This window comes from Mustela putorius, unplaced genomic scaffold (assembly GCF_011764305.1).
Source record: "Mustela putorius furo isolate JIRA1106 unplaced genomic scaffold, ASM1176430v1.1 tig00003962_pilon_pilon_pilon, whole genome shotgun sequence".
Lineage (NCBI taxonomy): Eukaryota > Metazoa > Chordata > Mammalia > Carnivora > Mustelidae > Mustela > Mustela putorius.
Window position 1 is genome coordinate 8,657,952 of NW_025422106.1, and position 24,603 is coordinate 8,682,554.

The 24,603-nt window shown below is 46.1% G+C and overlaps 1 protein-coding gene across 1 annotated transcript in view; it reads right to left on the reverse strand.

Moving 5' to 3' along the window:
• Window positions 1–1,089: 1,089 nt before the first annotated feature.
• The window catches only part of MMD (monocyte to macrophage differentiation associated), a 54,994-nt gene continuing 31,480 nt past the window's right edge, over window positions 1,090–24,603 (reverse strand). The window contains exon 7 of the mRNA XM_045070063.1: window positions 1,090–1,197. Coding sequence (XP_044925998.1) covers window positions 1,105–1,197 — 93 coding nt within the window. The 3' untranslated portion in view covers window positions 1,090–1,104. The remainder of the gene's footprint in view (window positions 1,198–24,603) is intronic.

The window sequence follows — 24,603 nt, forward strand, 5'->3', positions numbered from 1 at the left end:
TGACCCACTATGTGCCAAAATAATTTTTTTCTTTTCCTTCCTTCCTCCCTTCCTTCCTTCCTTCCTTCCTTCCTTCCTTCCTTCTTAAGATTTTGTTTATTTTATTTGAGAAAGAGAGAGAGCATTAGTTGGGGGGAGGGGGAAGAAGAGGGAGAAGCAGGCTTCCTGCTGAGTGGGGGTCCTGACATGGAGCTCCATCCCAGGACTCTTAAAATCATGACCTGAGCTGAAGGAAGACGCTTAACTGACTGAGCCACCCGGGCACCCCTCTGCTTTTCTTTTTTATTTTTTTTTTAAAGATTTTTTTATTTGTTTATTTGACAGAGATCACAATTAGACAGAGAGGCAGGCAGAGAGAGAGAGAGAGAGGGAAGCAGGCTCCCTGCTTAGCAGAGAGCCCGACACGGGACTCAATTCCAGGACCCTGAGATCATGACCTGAGCCGAAGGCAGCGGCCCAACCCACTGAGCCACCCAGGCGCCCCTGCTTTTCTTTTTTAAATGGATTTACCTTTCATAGTGCTTCCTGCAGGGCCATAAGGTTGCTGGGAACTGCTAAGGTCAACATAGAAACAAGAATAACATGCTGGCAGGATAGCACCCTTGTCCGCATCCTTAAGGTTTAATGTCCTGGAGTGTTGGACATGAAAGGGGCCAGGAGAGCGCATAAGGGCAGGAAAGGAGGGGCTGGCAAGGTCTTGGGGTTCCCACAGTGAATGGGGCCTCTGAGGCGTGCCCGGGGAGGGTTACACTCAAGGAGGAGGCCCATTTCCACTCAAGCTCAATGACCTGGTTGGCAGCACAAGGACAGAGAACCTGTTTGAGACTGTCAGGAGGGACCAGGTCAGCAGGAGCCTGGGGACTTCAGAAGGAGTGCGTGGGAGCATGCCCTCCACTTTGGAAACCTGAAAGGAGCTTCCCCCGAACCTTTTCTCAGCAGTGCACGTGCTCTTTGGAGGCGAGGAGGAAAAGGGGCTGTCACTTCCTCATGCTCTTTCTCAAGGGCCCTGTGTGCCTCTCCATCATCATCTTTGAGACATCTTACCATGATTCCTTATTAGTGGGTGGGTCTCTCCGTGGGACCGGGGTTTCCTTTGAAGCTGTCTTACTTACTTTCCCATCCTTGCATCATGTCAAAGGAACAGGTGAACAGTAGGCAGTCAGCAGACGTTGCTGAACTATGCAGTGTATGACATTCCTAGAAGCAGAGAACCAGAGATTTGCTCTGCATGGATTCTAAGAATTTATAAATCAACAAGCCCAGGGATTCTTAACTTTTGGGAGTCACAAATCCTTTGAGAAAATAATGACAGCCATGGACCCCAGAAAAATCCATATGTTCAAAAAAAATTTTTTGGAGAGTTTTTTTTTTTTTTTTTTTTTTAACGGATGGAAAAATTGAGGACCAGAAAACAGAAGTGACTTATTCGAAGCTACCAAACTTGTCCCTGACAGTCATACCTGGAACCTGGATGTCTGATACTCCTAGTCTGTGTCCCTTTCACCGTGCCTGGGCAGAGCCAGCTAACAAGGGGACTCTGTCACGGTCGTCACCCATAGGGTGCCAAGATAATCATCAGGACCATACCAAGAACTGGCCCTGGAGAGAATTCTTAGAAAACAGATGACTGCAGAGATATGAAACTGCTATCCTGGGCTGTCGGGATCATGCTGTGCCTACTCTGGGCAGGCCAGGAAGAGTCTCAAGGGTATTTAAGTCCTGAAAGTTAGTGACTACTCAGTTGTCACCGAGAGCAAGACAGTAATACCAACTGTGTGTCCAGGGATACAAGCCTAACTATAAGCACTAATGAGCTCATTTTCAGCCTCCTGGGTACAAACACTTTGAAGCAGAGAAGCTCTGTCTTTGCATATAGATATATTTAGGACAAAGTCCCAAGGCGATGCAGGGATTGGGAGGCTCCTCTGGGTGGCTAATGCAGAGGGAAACACAGATTTCTTCAGGTTTAATCTCACCCCCTCCCACTTAGTGAGGGACAGATCGACAGAGACAGAGTCAGAGAATGTGATGGAAGACATCAAGAAGGAAGAAGGACCTGAGAGTGTGGGGCGAGAAGAGGAGGAATGGGAATACAATTTCCATACAAGGCTGTGGGTCTGTACAGTCCCCAAAACACTTTCTGACTCCCTTACGTCACCGAAGCCTCCAGCCCTGTTCCTAATGGCTGGGAAGACCTGGCAAAAAAAAAAAAAGGAACAATCCCTTTAACCATCCTGGTGGTTTTCTTCCTTCAAGAGTCATAAGGCTGGGGGCGCCTGGGTGGCTCAGTGGGTTAAGCCACTTCCTTCGGCTCGGGTCATGACCTCGGGGTCCTGGGATCGAGTCCCGCATTGGGCTCTCTGCTCAGCGGGGAGCCTGCTTCCTCCTCTCTCTCTCTCTGCCTGTCTCTCTGTCTACTTGTGATCCCTCTCTGTCAAATAAATAAATAAAATCTTTAAAAAAAAAAAAAAAAAAGAGCCATAAGGCTGGGTCCACAGGAAAACAGAACCAAACAAAACACACTCAAAAAAAGAGAACTCCCTTCCCACTGAGGACCGTCATTAAACACCAGATGTCCAGTCGGGAGAGACTCGAAGCCAAAACCGCTGTGCTTCTGCTCCCAAGTCACCTCTGTCCTTCCCCGCTTGGCTTTTTTCAAACCACAGGTCCCTGTGCCTGTCAGTCTGAGGGGAGCTTTCTCTCCAGCCGGTGTGACACCACGTGAGTCCCTGGCTTTCGAGCTGCAGTGATGGGTGGGGGTGAGCCTGCCACTGTCACGCTCTCCCCTTACGGGCAGCCCCCCCACCTCGCCGCCCCTGCCCCGACACCTGGCAAATTTGTATTCAGTTCTGTTCGGCTCCAAAGCTACCTCTTCCATGTTGCTTTTATTCCTAGACTCACTGTCTCCTCTGTGCTCGAAGATGAGGACAGCTCACATTTTTATATCTATTGTGTATCCACCATGTGCTACTTACAGCCTCTTCAGTCTCAGAACTAGGAATAGCTGAGATTCTTCTTCAGAACTCCTCTGCATTTATCTTGGCACACTGAATCATTTAACGAACCATATTTCCTTTCTTCATTGCCTTGGATGCGAAGAAGCCCAAAGCCACATTTGTGACCCCCTCGCTAGCGAGGATACAGGATACTCTTTTGACGTGATCGGGGAGGCTTAACCTTATCTCTTGTTTTCCCTCGTGTTTCCTATCCTTGCTTTTTCTTCACCCCGATTTTATTATCTGCTTACGAAAAGTCACTGGGTTCCTTTTGTTTCGTGTGGGGAAGCTCAAATCCTATCTGAAATGGGTCACGATGCAAATAAAACTAAAAGGTGTTGTCGATATAGCTCTGTAATTTTCCTAAAAATCTTGCAACTTTCAAGGAGCTCGGAGAGTTTGCATAACTTATTCAAGACCATGCAACTTCTGAATCAAAGAGCTAGGAGTCAAATCCTTGTCTGACTCTGAAACTCAAGCTCTTGACATATAATTGCTTATACTTAGCATTAGTTCTGTACCCAATTTCATGCCATGTCCTACCCATGTTATCTCATTTATTCTCATGGCAACCCTATGACGCAGTTACTCTTATCACAGCTATTTCCAGGTAAAGAAAGTAGGCTTCAGAAAGATCAAATCATTTGCTCAAAGGTGTTCAGCATACTGAGATTCAAACCTACGAGGCCTGAACTTTGAGTCTCTCCAGATTCCCCAACTCAGAATAGAGATAAGCATGCAAAGGAAAAAAAAAATCAGATTCCTAATGAAATATTTGACTTCTTCTGAGTGTCCCCTTTGCCTGGTTATATCACAAAGGCTCATCAACCGACAAATCCTATTGGAGCAATGGGTGTCTGGCTAGAAGGAGGTATTTCTGAGTTTCACAGCTCTTCATGGAGCAGATGCATCAAAAGCACAAAGTCTGTGTGCAGTACTGGGTTTTAAATGCCAGCTTGAGCACTGACAGAGAGGAAGATCACTCACTACCTGGCGCCCAAAGGGTGGAAAGAAAGGCCTTTGGAAAGGGCGGCCCTGCTCCCAGGCGCCATCTGGCAGTAGGGATGGGGAATTGCTCGGAGGAGGAAACCTACCAGCATAATGAAAATTCCCGAGTACAATTTACTGGGGCTCTGGTGCGCTGGGTACTTAACTGCATAAACGAGAAACTTGAAACTCACAGTAATAAGTAATTTGCCAAGTGGTTGGACCACCGTTTATTTAGCCTGTCTGGGCCTTTATGTCCCCTGCCTTGTGCAAACTCTCCAAAAGTCCTATTCCTTGGTAGCTCCCGCCTTTTGCGGCCGCTCACGGCTGGAATGGGGAATGCGCCCCACTCCATACTGAGGCATTCGTGGAGGCAAGCAGCAAGTGTGTTAGCAGTGGGTACTAATAGGGCTGTTGTCCTCCATGTGCCCACACAGTTGGCCCAATTCACGGCAGGGGCTTCCTGCCTTGGAGACCATGTCTGAGACTCTAGCCCCAAGTTTCAGTCGGTTCAGTTGTGCTTTATGACCCATATTACTCCCACCAGCCCCCGCTCCGGGGAGTGGGGAACACTGGATTCTTCTCTCTGTGCTCACTGATCATTGACGTGGCGCCGTCACAGATAACCAAAAGAGCCAGCCCCGAGCCATACCACCACCCTCGGAGTGCAGTTTGGAGCTCTGGTGTTGACAGTTTCCCACACCACGCCTAGAATTATCCATTAGCTGCCTGGGCTACCCATAGGGGAACAGCCCCCTGCCCTTAAGCCATCCGCCCCCTAGGCTGTGCTCTTCCTAGCCCCACTGTCACCAGGGACAAGACAGTGATGGCTGCAGATTAATTCTCACACGATCGTTACTGACCTTTGGGAAATGTCTGGAGAGATGGAAAGGGGCTAGAAATTTGAGGACAGACCAAATGCTGCCTCGCTTTGCCAAAAGGGACAATGATGGATCCTTATTACTTCAATAATTATAACATTCTTTAGAAGCAAATGATGTGTGAACAGTAAAGAAATAGTGAATAATAGGAGTTGGGAAAATTCGCTGTGAATAAATCATGTAAAATTAACCAACTTTCCTTTTTAGAAAAAGGTGTATTACTGGTAGATTTTGGAATGCTAGAGACACAGTTTGGAAATAGAAGTGCCCCAACTAGTTAATGGACTAAATGTTCCCCTGGAGGGGATACCCTGCAGAGCTCCAAAAGGCTGTTCTGTGCTCCGACTTGGGCCAGTAACGTCTATGACTCCAGTGAAACCCAAAAAAGCATACTTCCTGATGCCAAGATTCCAAATTATTTGACATCTTGGAACAACAACAAAATTCAAGAAAATGGAACTTTAGGGCACCTGGGTGGCTCAGTGGGTTAAGCCGCTGCCTTTGGCTCAGGTCATGATCTCAGGGTCCTGGGATCGAGTCCCGCATCGGGCTCTCTGCTCAGCGGGGAGCCTGCTTCCTCCTCTCTCTCTGCCTGCCTCTATGCCTACTGATCTCTCTCTGTCAAATAAATAAAGTCTTAAAAAAAAAAAAAAAGAAAATGGAACTTTATTAGTGAAAACAAAGTCTTACACCTACTTGAAAACAATCAGATATATGAAGGAGTAGCCAGCGGTTCACGGGAGAGACTCAGGGTTCCGAGGACTACAAGCCCAGAGTGAGCGAGCAGTGGGATGTGGGGGCTGGGGAAACATTGTGGGGGGCGGGGGGCTTGGCAATTTCCATACAGTGAAGCAAAGACTTCTGAAAATCCACCCTTCCACAAAAGCAATGAGAACACTGGCAGAAATGATCGGAATAGGGGCACCTGGGTGGTTCAGTGGGTTAGGGCCTCTGCCTTCAGCTCAGGTCATGATCTCAGGGTCCCAGGATCGAGCCCTGCATCGGGCTCTCTGCTCAGCAGGGAGCCTGCTTCCTCCTCTCTCTCTCTCTCTGCCTGCCTCTTTGCCTACTTGTGATCTCTGTCTATCAAATAAATAAATCTTTTTAAAAAATGGTCAGAATCAACATTTTCAGAACTATGGAAATTAACCAAAGTCTTGCAACAATCCAAGGAGTATTTATTCAGGAAAAATGGCTGCATCTTCATCAAAAACAGTGGACTTTGTGGTATGTTGTCTATTCCTACCCACCACCCATATATTTATATAAATATATAATGATATATAAGGATATAACTATGTATATTATATACAAATATGGACATATTAATAAGATAACATCTGTATATAACATCTTAGCAGTGTGCCCGGTACACAGACACCACTTCATAAATATTAGCTTATTAATGACCCGTTTCCCTTTCTCCCCTTCTTCTATTAGTTCTGCCTCCATGCACAGTCTGTTGCTAGATCCCCTTCATTCTTCTTTCCTAATGTTCACAGCAGGTGGCAAGAATGGTGGCCTCTTGGGTCTAGGCCAAGGATCCCACTGATAAGCCTGGGTCAGGCTGGGCTGTCTCTGGGAAGGGAGAGGCAAAGGTGAATGGTAGCCAAGGATGAGAACCAAGATTAATGGCAATAGTAGGGCTCAGACCCTGGACATATACTAGTTAAGGCAATGGACAGAATGTGAAGGGAAGCAGGAGAAGTGAATGAGGCAGACAGAGGGCAGAGGACACAGCTGGGACACAGTAAGGACACTGGGGCCGCTTGGAGTCTGGTCCTGGGTTATCGTGTGCTCTACCCCATCAAGTCATCCTTTCTCCTGCATCTTCATCCGTACGCTTTACTATCTGGACAACTGCAGTTGTGTTGAAGTTGGGTCCCATAGAGATACACCCAAGGCTCTTCCAACATTGATTTTAGCTCCGAAAACTTATATCCAGTTCATTTGGGGAGCTGTAAGAAGGTGAGAGAGAGGTCTAGGTTGCTGAAGACTCCGGTTTCCACCAGCTTCAGTCACTGTTTCATGGTTCAGCTTCATTTTTATTAACTATTGGGGTTTCTCCTAAAATTTAGTTTTATTAAGAGCTTTTGCTTTCGTCAACTTTGGCTTTGCACTGGTCTGTTGCAAGCTTCCCAGGGGGCATCTCTCCCTTTTTCTTTCACTCTTTTTTTCCTGCACTGCACTCTGAATAAATCATGCTAAGTACCTTCTTCATAAATTCCCTCCTCCTTGCTCCAAAATATCGATGGACTCTTTATCATCCTCTGAGCAAAGGTCAAACCCTTGGCTGAGCCTCTGGGGCCCTCTTCAATCAGAATGAAAGGAACAGGTTGATGTCTTATGCTGTTAGGATCCCTGACACATGGCACACACTCAGTAAGTAAATACCAACTTCGTATCTGTGACTGTTCCCAAAGGGAACCTCTATAGCTCCCGTCTCCTAGAACACAAGGTACAGGACTAGTACCTTGTAAATCAAATGAGGCTTTTCTTCTGACAGCAGACTTCCCGTGTCTATATACCAAAGCTTCCATTTGGGGGAATGACCTAGTGATGTTTAGGGTCTTGAGTTCCTGTCTTGGGAGGAAAATAGTATGGTGATGTTTAGGAAGTGCCTTCAACTTCTATTTTCTGTCACCTGGGAAGATACCCACTTCGGACTGGCCTACAAATATAACCACGGGGATGACCTAACCAAAGAGCCCTTGAGTGCTTCATCATTACGCCTGACTCTTGATGCCCCCTTGTGGCGATCTGTCACCATGCAAGGGTTACCAAGAGGAACCCAGAGCTGTCCTTCAGTGGGCACCTAACTCTGAGCCAACTGCTTCCCAGGCATTAACCCACATATGCACGCCACCACAGTCCTCTTAGGGAGCTGCTGTGAGTTTTACAACCTGTTCTAAGTAACACAGCTAACAAGTAGCAGAACAGAGACTTTCTACCCAGCAAAATAACAATTTAACTGAGAAAATTATTTTAAATACCTATCACGGAAAGACTCTGGAAAGTGTCTTAAGGGCTTAGAGCGAAGGAAAACATTCTTTCATGAAAACCTATAAACTCTAGATAGGAACAGCACAGGTCTGTGGCATCTGAGCCATGTTCTGCTCCATCGTCCTCCCCACTAGCTGCGTGTTCTACTTTACCCGGGTCTTGTGCAGCCACAGGGCTCCAGTGTCTCTTAGACTCCAGTCTGGGGCTGTAGTTTCACTTCTAAAGGGGAAGGATGCTGGTGTTTCTCAGTTCCCAGCCCCATTTTGTGGAAGTTCTGTTCCAGATAAGCATAGCAGGAGGACTAGGTCCCCTTTATCTAGCCTCCGCTGGTAGGGCAGAAGCCCTGCTCCAGTCATGGTAAGTCAACGGTACTGGGGCCCTGCCCACACCCCAGCTTCCTTGCAGGGCAGAAATTCCATGCTGGGCAGGGCAAGCTGAGAAGACGAAGGGTTTCCATATCCCCTTCCCCTAGGACTCCCTCAAAGAACAGGATGTCATCCTGGGGAAAGAGGGTCTGACCCAGTTCCAGTGCAGTAGTAGAGGGGGTTCTGCCTTTTGGGAAAAGCATGCCCTAAGGAGGGAAAAGCTCTGCCCTATGGGACTGACTTTCTCTGGATTAAAGTGTGGAAAATTTCATGATGACAAGCATTGTTGAAAATAACAGCCATCTTTGTGGAAAGCAAAAGGAGACTGGTATCCCATCTGCATGATACAAGCAAAATGGCACAGCAGGCAGAAGTTGAACAGGGAAGACCAGGGAAAGAGAAAGCCGAGAAGAACTCTCCTTCGATCCCAGTCCACTCCGGGGGTCAGGAAGGCTGGGCAGTACTGCACCCCTCAGGAGCAACTGGAGCCAGACGAGGACACAAGTCCCTAGGGACTTTGACAGGAGCCGTTTTGGCATGGGAAGGGGAGAATGCGTGCAGGAGTGAAGCACGAGCAGATGTGAGAAGTGGAGACAGTCTGGAGAAAGCACGAGGAATCAGAGAATAGGGTGGAGTTGCACAGGGACATGGGGTGATCCGAGTAGTTTTGCACTGTGTGTGTGTGTGGATCCAGTGAAGGAGGAGCAGTTAATGAGATGCAGTATTAGTGCTCTTGCCTTTGAGAGAGACCAGACCAGGTGGCGCATGAAGAGACCGGCCTTGCAGAGGAGGAGGACACGTGCTCCGTTGAACGAGGGGTGGAAGCGAAGACTGAGCTCATACAAGCACGTGTACTGAACCGGTCAAGGAAAGGCAGCAGCCCTTCCATATGATGGCTTTTACTTTACCAAAAAGTGAAAGACAAGAACAGGAAATTTGGGGAGAGAAGGGGAGCTCAGGCTTACCAGATCTAGAGAGAGAGAGTAGGAAGCCAAGGCACCACAGTGACCCATTCAGAGTGGGTTATTCATTTAGAGTGACAGCTCTTTGCCCCACATTGTGTTTCCCACAGCCATTCCCAGGAGTGCTGGGCTAGAAACTCTTCCATTTGTGGGGTGGGTGTGATGAAGACAGAAAAGGGTAAAACAAAGATAGCAGCAGGGGAGTCATGACATTGATAGATCATGAAATAGAAGCCATAAAGAGGTAAGTAATATCAAGAGAGGGCCATTGAACGATAGAAAAAAGTTAAGTGGCTGGACTCGTCGGTCAGAGACCTAGAAATTGGACTTCTAAAGCCATGATTTTTGGAAGGGGTGCAGGTAGTTGATAATGTCAGGGGCAGGGTCACGGGCACCTGGGTTGAGGTACCGTTGAGAAGTTCACCGAGTTGATGTGCAAGGTGTCGGGTGAGCAGCGTCCCTGAAGATACAAGTTATTCAGCTCAGTGGCATTGATCGCAGGAGACAATGACTGTGAATCAAGCCCTCAAGACTTCAAAGAAGGAGAGCAAGTGACAAGGAAGGGGAGAGGGGGGTAATGAAGCATGAGCTTCAAAGGAGTTGGGTTTGTTGTGTTGCGTGTTTTGGGTTTCGTTTGTTCTCATAAGAGCGCAGAGGAATAACTGTCTGGAAGCAGCAATGGCAACAAGGAGGACCATTATCCTTCCACTGGATCCTGAGCTATGAGAGAGGAAGCGGGCACACAGTCACCTTGGGTTTCAGCTAAGGTAAATGGGTGTCGGAAGTACTCGAAGAAGTGTTCGAAGATAGAGATGAGTTTGCTGATCACTTAGTGGAAGTTCTTGGTGGCAGACTAGTAAGGGGTTAGGAGGGAGGGAAAGAGGAAGGGGATGGTTAGACAAGGGGATGTATAGATACGTTTTTATTAAAAAAACAAACAGGAGTAGCATTACTGATTGGTAAATAACTTACTATAATATTGATTAGTGACATACATTATATGTGTATAAAAAATAATCTCCTACTTGGTGAAATAACTACAGAGAATTCCACCAGCCTCTGATTTTATTTTTATTTTTTTCTAGCATTTTAAATGGCTTCCCCATCCATTTAGACATCTTAGGCTCTCATTGGTGGTTTGTGGCTTTGATTCTGTTCAGCCCAGCTGGAAAACAAACCATTAGGAAATGCATTTGGACCTCACTCTGTGCCCAGCAGAAACAAAACAGAATATCTATTTCATTAGCACACCAGGACCGGGGAGAGGTGAGAATTCTCTGGAAAGAAAAGTACAAGAGGGCTCAGAGAGATGTCAGCCAAGCCCCACAAACTCTATTTTCCTTCTTTCCAGACCATGTCTCAATCAAAGCAGCTGGACTAGATAAGGCTCTCTGGTTTAAGATGCTGAAATTGATATTCAGATTAAAGGTAATATGAGGACGACTTTCTCTCCCAGATGAAGGGTTTTGTGTGAGGGAAGACAGCAGGCAAATCAAAGGGAGTACTGCGGCTCTCAAAGAAAATGAGAACAGGAGAGGGTGATGGGGGAAATAGCTTAAATGACCAAAAGAAAGGCTGCACTTGTCTACGCAGGTCTGGCCTGCCTGTCAGACAAGTCAGACGGTAGCCAGCCTTATGCTGCTCTGAAAAATGACAAGGAGCCACCTGCAGAGACCCAGCTTTTGATGGCCTGGGCAATGTGTTGGGACCCCAGGGACCCAGCTTCTCTCCCTCCTGCTAGGAAACACGTGGAGCCATCCACTGGAGACTTATGTAAAGCTATTACATGGATAGATTAAAGGGGATAATATAGCCAGCCTGCCTGGTGCAGATGAAGGCCACTTTCCTTCCATCTCATTGTGTTGTAAAAACACGGTATGACAGTGCTCGCTTCGGCAGCACATATACTAAAACACAATATAACAATGGACAACACACATTTGCTCTGAAGAATTGGTTTTCTTTCCCTCTGAACTTTAAAATTTCAGTAATTACAATCCTGAAGTGATCACTGACGCTGTTGACTCGAAATGGCTCTCTTCGCTTTGGATGAGATTCCACGTGAAACGGTCTCCATCCACAAAGGTTTCGTTAGTGAAGTTGCCTCACCGAGAAGGTGGTCTCACAGCAGTGAGGATCATTAGCCTTCCTGAGATGCTCCTGTGTGTCAGCTGGGTTCTGTGCTTCACACACATTATCCCCTTCTCCCAGAAACTCTGTGAGAGAAGTATCAGTATCCCAATTTTATAGATGAAAAAAGCCAACAACAACAAAGCTAAAGCTTGGGAAGGTTCCGCTGGTCCGCCAAGGCTATATTATTAATGATTAGATTCATAAATAAAAGACTTTCTTTAACTTCTGTCATGTCGGTGGTGGAGCATAGCTAACCTTTGATTAGATTTTAAAGCTCTATGAATCTGTTCCTTAAGCCTGGGTCACTGTGATCAGACACAAGAACATACAGTTAAAAATGACAAGGGCATATTCCTTCCTTTCTTCTTGATTACTGATGATTTTAATCAAAACATAGCTTCAGCTGTAGGAATCTGCCCTTGGCTCTCCTGTCTTCTCATGCCTCACTGTCTCTCTGGGCAGTCTCTCTCTTGCTTAGGGCTTTACCTGCCAACTCAACTCTGATGACTTCAAGTCTGTAATTCTAGCTCAGACTCTTCCTGAGTTTCAGACCTATATATATCCAACTACCCAGGAGATATCTCCTCCTTGGGGTTCATAAAGGAACTCAAACTCAAACTCCCAAACAAAACCCATCCCATTTTGTCCCAAGTAAGCTTCTCCTCTTCTAGTCCCTGTCCACCCAGACCACCATAACAGGAATCTGCAGGTCTTCATAAACTTCTCTCTCTCTCTCTCTTCATATATCTTTCTGGTGGCCAAGTCCTGTAGGGGAGAGGTCTCGGAGTAAGGTCTCCAGATCACCAATAGCAGCAATAGCTAGAAACTAGTGAGAAATGAAAATACTTGGTTTCCACCCTAGTTCAGCCTCTTTGGGAGGGGGACCTGTAGTCTGTGTTTTAATAAGCCCCCCCAGGTGATTCTGACACTTGCTCTACATTGACCTTCCTAATATCTGACTGATGACTCCATTCCTGAAGCTTTTACTGCAGTCATTTCCTAACCAACTGTACCCTCCTCTGCTCTTAAATCCCTCTACGCTATCCGCCCCTTTCTTACCAGAATGTTCCCTCTAAATGCAAATCTGACCATGCCTCTGTCCTACATAAAATTCTTCAATGTTCCCCAATGCTTAAGCAGCACTGTCTACTAAAAATATAGCGTGGGCCACATATGTAATCTTTTTATGTGGCTCCTGGAAAATTTTAAAAGTTTAAAACAAAAGTGAAATTAATTTGAACACTGTTACTGAACCCAGTATATCAAAAATATTATTGCAATCTGTCACCAATATAAAAGTCATTAATGATATATTTTACATTCTTTTTGCATGCCAAATCTCTGAAATCTGGTGTATATTTTTACACTTACATGTCTCAATTCCAGATGTCAAGTTTTCCTTGGAAATGCTTGACTTATATTTAGATTTCATACAATTTACAGTGGAGTCAAAAGAACACATGTACCTACCCACATTCTTCCAAACGTACTTAAAAGTTTTCCAATAACTAAATTCAATCCAGTTTTAAGTTTAAATGAACTAAAATTAAAGATTAAATTGCTTATAGGCACACTAGCCACATTTCACTAGGCACTCTATAATCCCATGTGGCTGGTAGCTACCACATTGGTCAGTGGGGTTTAGAGGACCAAATTCTGACCTGCCAGTATGCTTCCCGGCCCCCTATGAACTTCTCTCTAAGTTCATCAGTATATCACATCTTCATCCTTTCCTGCACATAACGATTCCATTACGCAGAAAAGCATTTCCTAAGATACTCCGCATCATCTCATGTCTCGGGGCCTTTCCAATGACACCTCCCCTCCCTCAATTACTCTGTCTCCCCATTCACGTGTCCAAACCCACCTACTTTTTAGACTCAGCCCTGCTATTAAGCTTCCCACCTCTTCCCAGGACTGACCGACCAATCCCTCTTTTAAGCTGAAACTCTGTGTAAATCTCTAAGACTCACATAAAATTGCATTTCACTTGTTCATGGATCTCTCATTAGAGAACACACTTCTAAAATTTCGTTTTATTCATTTTTTATATCCCTTGCACTTGGAACGTCACCCAATGCTAAAAGACACTTAGAAAATGTTTGTTGGATTAACGAAGAGTGAATACCCACATTCGTTCCCTTTGTTCCTGTGACTGCTCCCTCCCTAGACCTGCAGGGCAGCAGTGGGCTAACACCGACAATTGGGTGTTTTGTTCTCACTGTCACATCATGGAAGTGTCCCGAAGCCCTAGGAGTGAGATGGGCTTTCTGCCTGCCCATTTCTTCCTTCTCCCTGGGTGATGAAGACACATCTTTGCCGGCAGCCCTCACGAAGGATTTAGAAACAAGGCTATACATTCTGGCGATTGTTGGATTGTTGGCTTTCTCCAATTTGCTCAGCCCACGTCTCTCAACCTCTCTGAAGCCTGGATTCTTCATCTGTAAAACGGTGGTGGTAACAGCTGCCCTCCACATAGGGATGTGCTAACCGAATTCACTAAGGGATGTCATATGCTTGGTAAACCGACAAGTTAGGCGAACCTATAGGCTTACCATCATTTCATCTCAGAAGGTCACCCACACCGACTAAAAGAGGGATCCCCTCCTTTACACACGTCTACACTGCCCAAAGAGGCAAAAGAAGAGGGAACTCAGTGCATGGACGAGGTTCCTGCTGGTGAGGACAGGCTACCCCTGTTCTGCTTTCTTCAACATGTTCCATTCCTACATGGAGAAAGTGCTCCTTTACACTCTCCACTTGTTCTGCTGTGTTCTCAAGTACTACATCTGGCTTTTTTTTTTTTTTCACTCCTTAACAGGAACTACAGAATCACTGGCTCCAAGGCGGACAGGGACAGATAGTAGGTGGATCCTGACGGTGTCTGTGTCACGATGAAGCAGATGGACAGGCAACCACACCGCAGGTAAGCACACCTGAGAATCAGGCAGAGGCGGATATAATGGTGAGAGGTGACACACAAGTATTCAGTGCCTCTCCCACCTCCCATCCCCACTCAGCACCTGACACTCGGGACTGAGGCACAGCCCTAGGAAGTCCCAGGAAGGAGGGGAAGAAAACATGGAATTGAGTGAGCCAGCCTGGAATTGGCTTGACTAAAGATTCTGTCAGGAGGGGCTGGGGGGGATGGAGAAATAAGTCAAGTTACAGAAAAAAATCACAAAATAGGGATGCATTTTTTTTAAAAGATTTTATTCATTTATTTGACAGAGATCACAAGTAGGCAGAGTGGCAGGTCGGGGGGCGGGGAAGCAGGCTTCCCACTGAGTAGAGAGCCCGATGTGGGGCTCTATCCCAGACTCTGGGATCATGACCTGAGCCGAAGGCAGAGGCTTTAACCCACTGAGCCACCCAGGCACCCCAGGGATGCATTTCTGATACCCATGAAACAGCGCACATCCTCTGTGAACCATTGGTTGTATGTCTGGATGCCTGCTGGATTGTAAATTGCTTGATGGTATGTTTTGTGTCCTGCATCCCTGCTTCTTCCAGGCCACAGTTTGTACATCATAAGGCCACCTGACAGGTTCGTGAACTTGCTCTGAAATGAGCAGAGGTGGGGACAATATGTTTTCTCAGCATACCTGGGCTGCGTCCTCTCTCTTCCATCGCTTATCTGCTGCCGCAACTCAGGAAGCATGTGTGCAGTCTCCTTCACAGGTTCCCGCATTCCTTCACTCAGAAAATACTCATGGAATGCTTGACTGTAAAGCTCTCCAGATGTGAATGGGGAAGGGAAGCAGAGATGTAAAGTGATGTATTTGCATGCTTTCCTTTGTGTCGTTTTAAATTTTCAAGAGTCCTTGCCTATCACTTCGTTTTGGCTTCACAGCCACAGCAGAGGTGATGGGAAGCAGGTGCTGTTAACTTCACTGTTGAGGTGAAGAAAAAGACAAGGTGAGATCTGACCAAAGTGACATAGAAATTTGTGGTAGAGATGCAAGGGTTGGGGAGTGGAACTTCAGGTCTTCTGATTCTTTGCCTTGTGCTCTTCGGTAAAAAGACATCAGAACATATGTTTGGGTAGAGATGCCTGGGTGGCTCATTCGGTTAAGTGTCTGCCTCAGCTCAGGTCATGATCTCAGGGTCTTGGGATTGAGCCCCATATGGGGCTCCTTGCTGATCAGGGAGTCTGCTTCTCCCTCTAGCCCTCCCTACCCTGCTTGTGACCGACCTCTCTCTCTCTCTCTCAAATAAATAAATAAAATATTTTTTAAAATATATACATTTGGGTTAAAAGTGCAGTCAGCCAATGAAAAGAGTGGCCAGTGGCCAGAGCTAGAACAATTTAAGCAACAAAATTAATCAAATAGTATTTATACCCAAAGACTAAAATAAATACCCACGAATCTATACTGATACAAATAAATGACTGAATAAATAAATGGCTAGAATGGCCAGATACCACTGAAGACTTACAGATAATTTATCTCAATATTCCACTCTGAAGGAGGTGGAAGGGAAGTCTCCACTCCTTAAGCGTGAGCTTCCTTCCTAAAAGAACATAGTATGGAGAGAAGAGTGACTCTACAGTGAAGAAACCAGACAAGCAGCACCTCGGGCAGGTGATCCCAGGTCAACATCAACAGTGATAAGTCATACTGACAGTATGAACCCCTGGTGTGTCGTAACGAGAATAGCACTTTACCTCTGTGATTTTTCCTCTCAGAAGCCCTTAACGCCAGTCTATGAGAAAAACACCAGATGAATCCTTGTTGAGGAACATGCTACAAAATACCCCACTGGTACTCCTCAAAACTTTCAAGGTTATCAAGAACAAGGAAAGTCTGAGAAATTGTCACAGGCAAGAGGAGCCTAAGGAGACAGGATGACTATAGTTTGGATGGGATCCTAGAACAAAAAAGGAAAATTAGATAAAAGCTAAGGAAATCTGAATAAATATAGACTTCAGTTAATAATAATTTATCCATTCTGGTTGACTAATTGTGACTAGTGTATTATCTTAATGTTAAGGTATTCACAGAAAACGGAGTGGGGATATTTGGGAACTCTACCATCCTCACAACTTTGCTGTAAATTGAAAATTGTTCTAAAGTTAAAAGTTAATTAAAAGTGAAGTAAATTTTTAAAAAATAATTTTAGTTGTATAATTACAAAGAAGCGCAATGAATTTTTTGCCCATATGATAAGGGAAAGGACGGGAGGAGGGTGCTGTACAAGATTTTACCCGGCTTCCCCACCAGTCAGTAGGATTTACATCAGTCTGGGTTGAAGTTACACAGAAAAGGGCTCTTGTACTCCTGTGACAGATATGTGGCTCCTCCAGCATCTGACAGAGTCTGGACAAACACATTGGCCATGCCATCATCTCCAGAATCTCTGCTTTCTGAGGTCAATAAGCCTATGTACACCTCTTTGGGAATTCCTCTAGTTTACAAGGAACTTGAATGTCTACTATATCAACCAGTTAATTTTCAGGATCCAGGAATGAATGAGAGACCGGAGTCAGAGTCCTTATGAATATCATCTAATTGCCATGCCCCTGGCTTGACCTTTCTCAGTCTGTATTTCTGCATAAAATGATGATCCTTGGAGTAGTATAAGGTTAAATGGTATAAAGTATGTGAAAGCCTTCCATGACCTAGAAAGGACTATGAAGTTTTATTTTGGAATGTCCTTGCCTTTTGGGAGACTAGAACTGTCTGTGTCTTCTCTCCTTTTAAACAGTAATCTGGCTTATTCAATCAGTTTGGTTCAATAGATATTTGTCAACTATCTTTAATATGTTAGGCACGTTAACAAGTGCCTCACCTGGTTAATGGTGTCCCTGGAAATGTAAGAAGATGGAGAAGCTTCAGTTTTTCAGCATCTTCATGGGAAGAGCTATATGTGTCTGGATAGAAGACCTCCCTGAAATGGGGATCATAACCCACAAGAGACATGCATCAGTTATAACACTCTTGGTTGTTGGGCACTGGAAAACCAAATCAAAATGGCCTTAAGTTATTGGCTTACCTAACTGGAAGGTTCAGGGTCAGGTGGACTTTAGAGTTCAACAATACAGTGTCTTACCCATAAGCATCCAAGAGGTAATCTTTTCCTTTTTCTGCTCTGTTATCTACAGTGATGGCTTTATCCTCTAACTAGCTCCCTTCAGGGTATGGGATGGCTGCCAGTAGCAAGTGGGGCTCTTAGCTTCCTTGTTCACAATAAGGTGAGGTGGGAAGGGCACTTATAAAACTGAAGCCATAACCCATGACCTTGACTACCCTATGTTAGTCAGCTTAGTCAGCCACTCCTACCTCTAGTCTCTTGCCAGTACATAACTATGCATTAATTTCTTCCCATCTTGAAATATTATTTATTTTTAGTTCTATTTATTAGTGTATTTACTCATTTATAGTCAGCTCCCATTCCCCACCCCACCCCCGAATATTAGCTCCATTGGGTCATGGATTTCCTCTTGTTCACCACTGCTCCCTAAACTACCTTCTAAGGAGAGCAGGTCCCTCCTTGACCTACAGGAGAGGGGCTGAGTCTATTGCAAGCGGTCTTCCTTCCCTGTCCTCCTCCCTAAGCCCATGCTGATTCCCCCCTGAGTCCTGATTGCTGGGGGGTAGGTACTACCGTCAGGATTTTACTAGAATAAAAGGATCACAGGTGCCGTGTGGAGAAGGCCTTTCTAAACAAAAGCAGCCCAAGTTGGTCTAGTCTGGGTGGAAGCATAGGACAGTTGACCAGAGGGGCCCTGGGAAGACAAGACCAATGGGCAAACTGTCCCCAAAGCAAGGAGGAAAATGAGTAGTGGGTAGCACAGTTGCTAGTCAAGTGGGTGAAAAGCAAAGTGACATAAGATGAAGGTTCAGGACCAAGTCTGAACAGACGGTGGGTATGGCAGAGCTCTGTCACACAAGCCTTCTGTCTACATTTCCGAGCATGCGAACCACGCCGTGCATGGCAGGGCTCCGAGGGCTCTGCGAAACAGTCCTCAGAGCTCCTCACATTTTCAGAGCATTTCGTAACTTACAAAACCTATTCCCAGATGTTATCTCACTTCATGGTCACAGCCATTCTGTGGGATTAGTTTGATTGTTCCTATTTTGCAAGTGAAAAAACCAACCCTCTGCGTGACTTTCCAAAAGCCATGCAGTTCAGGGGAGGGAAAGCTGGATGTGGATATTCTCCTCCAAGCGCTGAGCTCATCCTACCCCAGTGCCAGTGAAGAAGGATGGGTCAGTTTCCTGACATGGAAATGCATCCTTAGGCTCAGGTTTTCCTGTTTTGCATTATGTGCCTTTCTGTTTAGAGTTGAGTTGCTTTGTACTTCTGTGTAAATAGGAAATTCCCCATAATAAAAAGTTAAAAAAAAAAAGTGATAAGAACAGGGTCGAAGTGCTCAGTCAGGCCCTGGCAGAGAAAATCGAGGGACAGTCAGGCCCCAAGGAAGTCGGGTGCTCAAAAGTCTTGGCTTCAGCACTTTAAGATTTGAGTTAAGGAAAAAAAAAAATAATAAAGAACAAAAAGAAAAGAAAAAAGAACATTTGGGAATAAGGAAGAAGAAAAATCATGTGTGTGCTCAAGCAGCTAAAAAAAAAAAAAAAAGGCACAAAGGAATGAGTTGTTCCCTCTGGGTTTTATATTCTCCTGCCAGATCCTTTAATTATGCTTCTATTCTTTTTTCCCAAATTTAATTTTCCCCCAGACTTAAATAAAGAGCAGATGATGTTTCGTAGAAGGCTTAGTAAAGTGGCCGTTCGGAAGTTATTTTTGCCTGGGTGCATGTTCTGGCTTGATCTCCCAATTCACTGTGTGATCTTGGATTATTATTCACCTCCTAGAAGAGTCACTTTCACCAACTGTAACAGAGGAATTAGAACATTTGCCACCAAATGGCCTCGCAAGAAAATGGACATAAAATGCAGGGTGATAGCCGTCAAGGCACTTGGAACACTTCCAAAGAGAAATGTTTTAAGCTAGGAGATGTTATTATCAGAGCATTCTTTAGAATCACCTGGGTTTGTGGGTAGCTACAATCCAGGCTTCTCTGCTGCCTGGGGATTAAAGCTGGAAGGACTTTAGCCATCCTGGCTGGATCCTGGCCAGAATGGGACCTCCGGGCTTTTGAAACTGGTGCTCTTTCTGCTTCCCGGTTGATCTGGATGGTTTGACACAGCTTTCAACCTGTACGGTGTTATCATTTGCTCTGAGGCTTCAGGCAGTACTTGTAAGAAAGAGGCAGGGTCAGTCTTTGATCTTCCATGCTAATCCCAAAGAGCAGGTAATCTCAGGGAGCGTGGGTCATTTTAATTCAGCATTGCAATAAAAATTACCATCTTAATTTTGTTTTGCTCAAGCTGAACTTTGTAAGATAGAAGGGAGAGGTGGCTCAGACAGACACTGGGTGGTGGGAGGGAGGCTGTCTGGAGTTGAGTCTGGCTCAGGGCCCTCTCTCTGCTGTCATTTATGAAGATAACGGTACACATCTGACAGCCTCATCTCCGGTATCTTGTCTTCTCAGCACTGATGTCCATAGATGTTCCCTTCAGTGCCAGTGACCATCCAGTCCTCATGCAATCATTCATTCATTCACTTATTAAATAAGCATGTTCCAAGTAGCTCCTATGTGTCAAAAACCTCTTAAGGATCAGCAGTACAGAGATTAGTAACCTAACCTTATCTTGAGGGCTGTGGTGGGGAAAAGATGAGCACAATGCAATGTGATTACTAAGTGTCACCGTGGAATTCCTTGGGAGAATGTGAAGAGCCAGCCCCTTCTAAGGAAGAGGTAACTTTTGAATTTGGACTTGATGTTTAAATAGGGATGCTGAATGTGAATGAAGGAAGGTGAGGGCAGGCAGGGCATCCAGGAAGAGGGAACAGCATATGCAGAGGCACGGTGGCATGATAAAGCGGTGGCACATTTGAGGAACAGCAAGCCTTCTGTTTGGCTGGAGGGTACCTGGGAGTAAGAAGAGGTGAGTCCACACGGGTAAGGAGGTGCCAGATCCAACACTAAGCTTTCTCATTTTAGAATATCATTAAGAGTCTCGCTTTAGAAACAGCACTTGGGTAGAAACGCAGAGACTAGATGAGATGTAGATGAAGTCAAAGGAGTGAGGTTGGGTGGATGGGGTGGGGTAGATGAGATGGGGTGGATGGGGAGAATGGGGTGGGGTGGGGTGGGGTGGAGAGGGTAGTTGGGGTAGATGAAGAGGATGGGGTGGGGTGGATGACCGGTAGATGGGATGGGGTGGGTGGGGTAGATGGGGAGAATGGAGTGGGGGGGAGATGGGATGGGGTGGGTTGGATGAGTTGGGGTGGATGGCAGAAGACTTGCTGGAAGCAGCCATGGTGAGCAGAATGGATAAGGGCTTCAACTCAGGTGGTCTCTGTGGAGGGGGTGCAGATTTTGGAAGAGATCAGAGAGTATGAGATTTGCAAACTGGTGGAATGCAAGAGATGCATGCACAGGAGGGAGAGGTCCAGAAGGACTCTCAGGTTCCTGGCTTAGGGGATGGTGTAGACAGTACTACTGTTGGCTTACACAGGCAATATGGAAGGCACATCAGGTTTGGGAGAAGAGAGGACTTATTTGGTTTTGAAAAGACTGACTTTGAGGTGGGTATGGAACATCCATGTGAAAATAGCCAATGGGCAAATGGGTTTAAGGATTTGGGAGATAGGAGAGTGTGGGGCTAAAGACCCTCACCATCCGTGTGGGTGGGGTCCTTGAGGGTTCAAGGGCCGAGGAGGACCTTGGAGAACCAATATTTAAGGATGGGTAGAAAGGGGAGGAGTCGGGAAAAAAAAGACTCAGAGAAGCCAGAAATGGGAGGAAAAGAGGGACGCAGGATACAGCAATGTCAGGGAGGCCAGGGCTGGGGAGATAGAAGAAGGGAGAGTAGACAGTGCCACCAAGTCCTCGGAAGGTATAAGATTAATACAGGCCCCAAAGCAGGGCAAAGGAAGACAGGGTTGGAAGAACACTCCCCAGGCAGCAGATGGGCTCAAGCAAGAACCTTAGATGGGAATAAGGCTGCCATTCACACAAGGTGAAATAAGCCGAGTAGGGGAGTAATCGCCTGCACCCCTTTGCCCTAATTCTAGCCAAGGGCTCTTTCACAATCTTCAGAGCAACTTTGGTGAACAGTAATTGAGAATGGAATTCAGCACTGACTGTCAGGTCCTGTGTTAGTACTCTCTGCACATAATCTCACCACAGCCCTCTGAGGCTGAGAGCACAGTCCTTTCCAAATGAGGAAATCAAGCCTCAGCACAGCCAAATACTTGCTCCTCCCTTTCCTCTCCATGCATTGTTAGGTCACAACCCCCATAACACATCGGTGACAAACCAAACCAGTGCTTGGCATCTACGGAGAGCCCGTCTTTTATCACTCACTGGCTCGAGCTCCTAAAGCTGATGAGGAAAGAAGAGAAACTTGAGCCAAAGGTAGGGTGCCATTCCTGCCAGGGATGCTCCACGTGAGTAAGCTAGATCAAACGGGCTGGAGAAAGAAGACGCTGCACAAAAAAACTCTCTCTTAAAGGATCAAAGGCCAGCGAGGGAGAGGTCGAGCGTAGAGGAAGATCAGGCAGCTACCTTCAGCTCCCTCCCAGTTACTGAGTAGCACATCTCCCCTCCCCAACAGTTGAACAATTAAAGGCTGCTTGGGAATACACAATACACTGGCCCACTTTTTAAGATTGGTGCTCCCCCCCCCCTATTTTTTTTTAGAGAGAGAAAGAGTGTGCATGCACACAAGCAGGGGGAGGGGTAGAGGGAGAGAGAGAATCTTAAGCAGGCTCCACACTCAGCATGGAGCCTGATGCAGGGCTCCATCTCATCACTCTGAGATCATGACCTGAGCTGAAATCAAGAGTTGGATGCTTAACTGACTGAACCACCCTGATGTCCCAAGATTGGTGCTCATTTTTAAATTCACATTTGTATAGTGTTCAGCCTCTGAGGTTAGTCTTACTACTGACATCTGCATTTTCTTTTTCTTTCTCTCTTTTTTTAATCATCTACATTTTAAAGATAAATAAACTGAGATTCAAGTCAGGCTGCCCATGTTCTTTCTAATACTTAGGGGCCAGGGTCCCCTCATTATTCAAAATCCAGATGCTGGGATCTTTCTAACACCTTCTGGATGATTCCAGAAGAAAGTCCAGCACTAATAATAACCCCCACACACACGTGTGCCTGTGGACCATACCGTGGTTTCCAAGGCACCATGTACTCACTAATCAGTACCCTGGTAAAGAAAAAGTTAGTCATGACACTTGTTAAAGATGGGAAGGCAGACTTTATTCAGGGGGTGGCTACTGGAATGGGGTTTTAGAGTAGGGGACAATCAATTCCACTGTGAATATAACCAGGTCAAGTGGGAATTCACAGCCAAGAGGCGGGTGGGAAATTAGGTTTCCTCAGTAATTTCAATAAGACTCAGGAGAGTCTTACGAAAGCAAAAGCCAAGGTTTTAAGACACCAATGGTGGGGAATGAAGAACTTCATTTGCTTCTGAGAATGGGGGATTTTCCCTAAACTGACCAGCAGGATACTTGCTAAATTTGAACTTAACAGGTCAAGGCCAGAGCCTGAAGTCAGGGACTAGTCAGAAAGAAGATTCTAGGGGACGGAGTCAAGTTTGGCAGAGGGAGAGTCTTTGTTATCCCTGTGGCCTCATAGACAAGACTGTTCTCTGCTCACTCAAAATGCTCCCGTCAGGGGCCTCCTGTGCCAGCAGGTGTCTCTGTGGCCTGGGGCCCACCCTCAGGTCTTCCCCCTTCTCAGTGCAGCCTTCCCCAAGTGCAGGGGACTGCACATCCACACGCCTGCCCCGGCATCCCCCCGACCATGATTCTCCATACCACTTATTAAAACATACTGCATCCCCCCGACCATGATTCTTCATACCACTTATTAAAACATACTATGTGTTTTACTTCTACATTTTACTTCTAGTAAAGTATGTATGTCAGTCAGTATGTCGGCAAGAATGTCAGTCCCATGAGGCAGGGACTTGCATCTGTTCTGTTCAATGCTTTATCCCCAACATTTGGACCAGCATCTGGCACACAGGACGGGCTCATTCTTTGTTGAATAAATTGGATGCCCACATGAAGGTCTCCACAAATATCCTCAGATCTTGATTACCTACGTCAACAGGAAAGGATCATAATCCCAATAATGGATCATCCGTCCAACCAATTCACAATGTACCGCACCATGCATTATTTCAGTGTTAATACAGTAACACAGGGATTAGCTCAGATGGACCATAAAACATTTGCCTTCCATAACAATTCTATGGTGTTATGGGGTGTGGTGTCCCAGAAACATGGGGACAAAGAACGCTGTCTAGGATGCAGGGTTTGCTGCAGAAAAATTCACATGCATACAATAGCATCTTACACACACACACACACACACACACACACACGTCCCTGAGTCACAGAGAATAGATGTTATCACCCCTCTTCCACACATCCCATGCAGCACTTCCCAAGGGCACCTCATGCTGTTCCTCAAACTGCCCCCCCACACCCCTTTACCCCCTCCCCCACCCCCGCTTGTTCCCCGACAGGTCCTCCTTCCCATGCCTGGAATGCTGTCCTTCCCCTAACCTGTGTGGACCCACTGCCTCTTCACCTTTCCCCTCTGTAATCTCTCACTCACCCTTCAAGTCTCAGCCGAAATACTGCCCCTGTAGGGAGAACTCGAGTCCCCTGGGGAGAGTTAATCACTTCCTCCTCCAATAATAGCATCCAATACAAACACGGTGATTATGTTACATTATAATTGCTAATTTGTTCCCAGTCAGTCCTTCTCCCCAGGAGACTGTGGGAGCCCCGGAGGGCACAGACTTACTCTACACAGAACGGCATCCCTGGCCACTAAACACATGTGCTGACACAAGACAGGATGATGGGGGGGGGGGGGAGGAGACACTACACTACAGGAATCCCAGATGCTGTAAACAAAGAAGGGAAACATCTTGGCCCAAACCCGAGGTTTCCCATTCATCGTTTCCAGCCTGGGAGGCTATGCAAAACCTGCTTCAAAGGAACCTGATGGGTTTGAACAAACGTGCTGCTGAATAGAGGGCTGTCTTTTAGGCTAGAGGAATGTCCCTTTGAGGGCAGAGGTTACCACAGGGGATCCTTTAAATGAGGAGTTTCTTCAGTGTTCTCCAAAGCAAGAGCTGCATGGGACAGGGAATTTGAACTCAGCCCAGCAGACTTTTGCACAAAGTAAGGCAGGTCTGATGAAAGGCTAATTAGATCAGTATCA